Below are 1,506 nucleotides of genomic sequence, written 5' to 3'. Positions count from 1 at the left end.
TGGTTCAGTCAGTTAAGCATCTGACTCTTGATTTTGGCTCAGGTCATGATCTCATGGTTTGTGAGATCGAGCGAGCCCCATGTTGGGCTCTGCACTGACAACATGATCCTGCTTAAGATTCTCTCTCTTCCTCCCTCTCTGTCCCTCCTCTGCTCTTATGCATGCATGCACACTCTCTCTCAAAATAAGCAAAGATTTAAAAATAAATAAATGAAAGATTAGGGCAATTATAACTGCAAAAAAATTTTAATACTAATCAACACATAGCAATATCTAATCTGCACAATCTTGTCATTTTAATGAAAGGAGAATAGATGTTAGTATGAGATCTAAGCTTTTCTCTTTAACATTTTTCTCAGTGAATCTATGACTTTCTTATTTCTCAAGCTATAGATAATTGGATTTAACACAGGAATTATGACAGTGTAAAATAGAGAGTCCATCATATCTTGATCATCTTCTTGTGCAGATACAGGGCGCACATACATGAAGAGAAGAGGACCATAGTACAAACAGACAGATAAGAGATGGGTTCCACAGGTGGAGAAGGCTTTCCTTATGTCTTGTAGAGACTTCTTTTTTAAGATTGTAAAGAGAACTGATGTGTAAGAGACAAGAACAGTCAGAATGGTGAACATCTGAATTGATCCAGAAAAAATAAATACTATCAGAACATTAATAGAAGGATCAGTACAAGAAATTTTAAATAATGGCATGATGTCACAGTAAAAGTGATGTATTATGTTAGAATTACAGAACGTTAATCTGAATAAAAAGCCTGTATGAATTATGGCATGAAGAAGTCCACCTACAAATGATGAAACTAATAGCTGCATGGATAGTCTACTGGTCATAATTACTGGATAAAGTAAAGGCTTGCATATGGCCACATATCGATCATATGCCATTGTTGCCAGCAGAAAACATTCTGTGGTAGCACTCATTACAAAGGAAAAAAATTGTATCATGCATTCAGAGAGAGAGATCATCTTGCCCTTGGCAAAGAAGTTGACCAACATCTTGGGGGTCACTGTGGATGATATCCAAACATCCACAAATGCCAGATTCCCAAGGAAAAAGTACATGGGGATGTGAAGCTGAGGCTCATTGCATATGAGAGAAATCAGACCAAGGTTTCCCACAATGGTGATGAGATATATAACTAGGAATACCAGGAACAAAGGAACTTGCCACTCTGGTTGATATGTAAGTCCCATGAGAACAAACTCTTTTAGCTCTGTTGCATTTTTAGTTCCCATATTCTTAATAGATGGCATCTGAAATTAAATGTATTAAATGTAAAAAGAACATTCATTAAGGTTTATAAAAGAAAATTCAGTGAGGGTAACTGAAATAAAACCGTACACTAGCCTGAAGACCCTTTAATTTTATTTACTCTTACATGGAAGCTATTTGGGGGAATTGTTATGTTGGAAATAACACAATTATTTCAATTCAAAATATGTAAATAATAAGCAGATTTAGAAGACAGGAAAAACATTCTGA

The 1,506-nt window shown here is 35.6% G+C and overlaps 1 protein-coding gene across 1 annotated transcript; it reads right to left on the bottom strand.

Moving 5' to 3' along the window:
• Positions 1-329: 329 nt before the first annotated feature.
• LOC132683807 (olfactory receptor 5H2-like) lies at positions 330-1,259 on the bottom strand. Its single transcript, XM_060640195.2, has one exon. The coding sequence runs from the start codon at positions 1,257-1,259 to the stop codon at positions 330-332; it is 930 nt and encodes a 309-aa protein (XP_060496178.1).
• Between the last annotated feature and the right edge of the window lie 247 nt (positions 1,260-1,506).

This window comes from Panthera onca, chromosome C2, assembly GCF_046562875.1.
Source record: "Panthera onca isolate mPanOnc1 chromosome C2, mPanOnc1 haplotype 2, whole genome shotgun sequence".
NCBI lineage: Eukaryota > Metazoa > Chordata > Mammalia > Carnivora > Felidae > Panthera > Panthera onca.
This window is presented reverse-complemented; position numbering and strand designations above follow the sequence as displayed.

Excerpts from the sequence above, each read along its gene's own strand:
- LOC132683807 (XM_060640195.2), bottom strand. The coding sequence starts at position 1,259 with ATGGGAACTAAAAATGCAACAGAGCTAAAAGAGTTTGTTCTCATGGGA.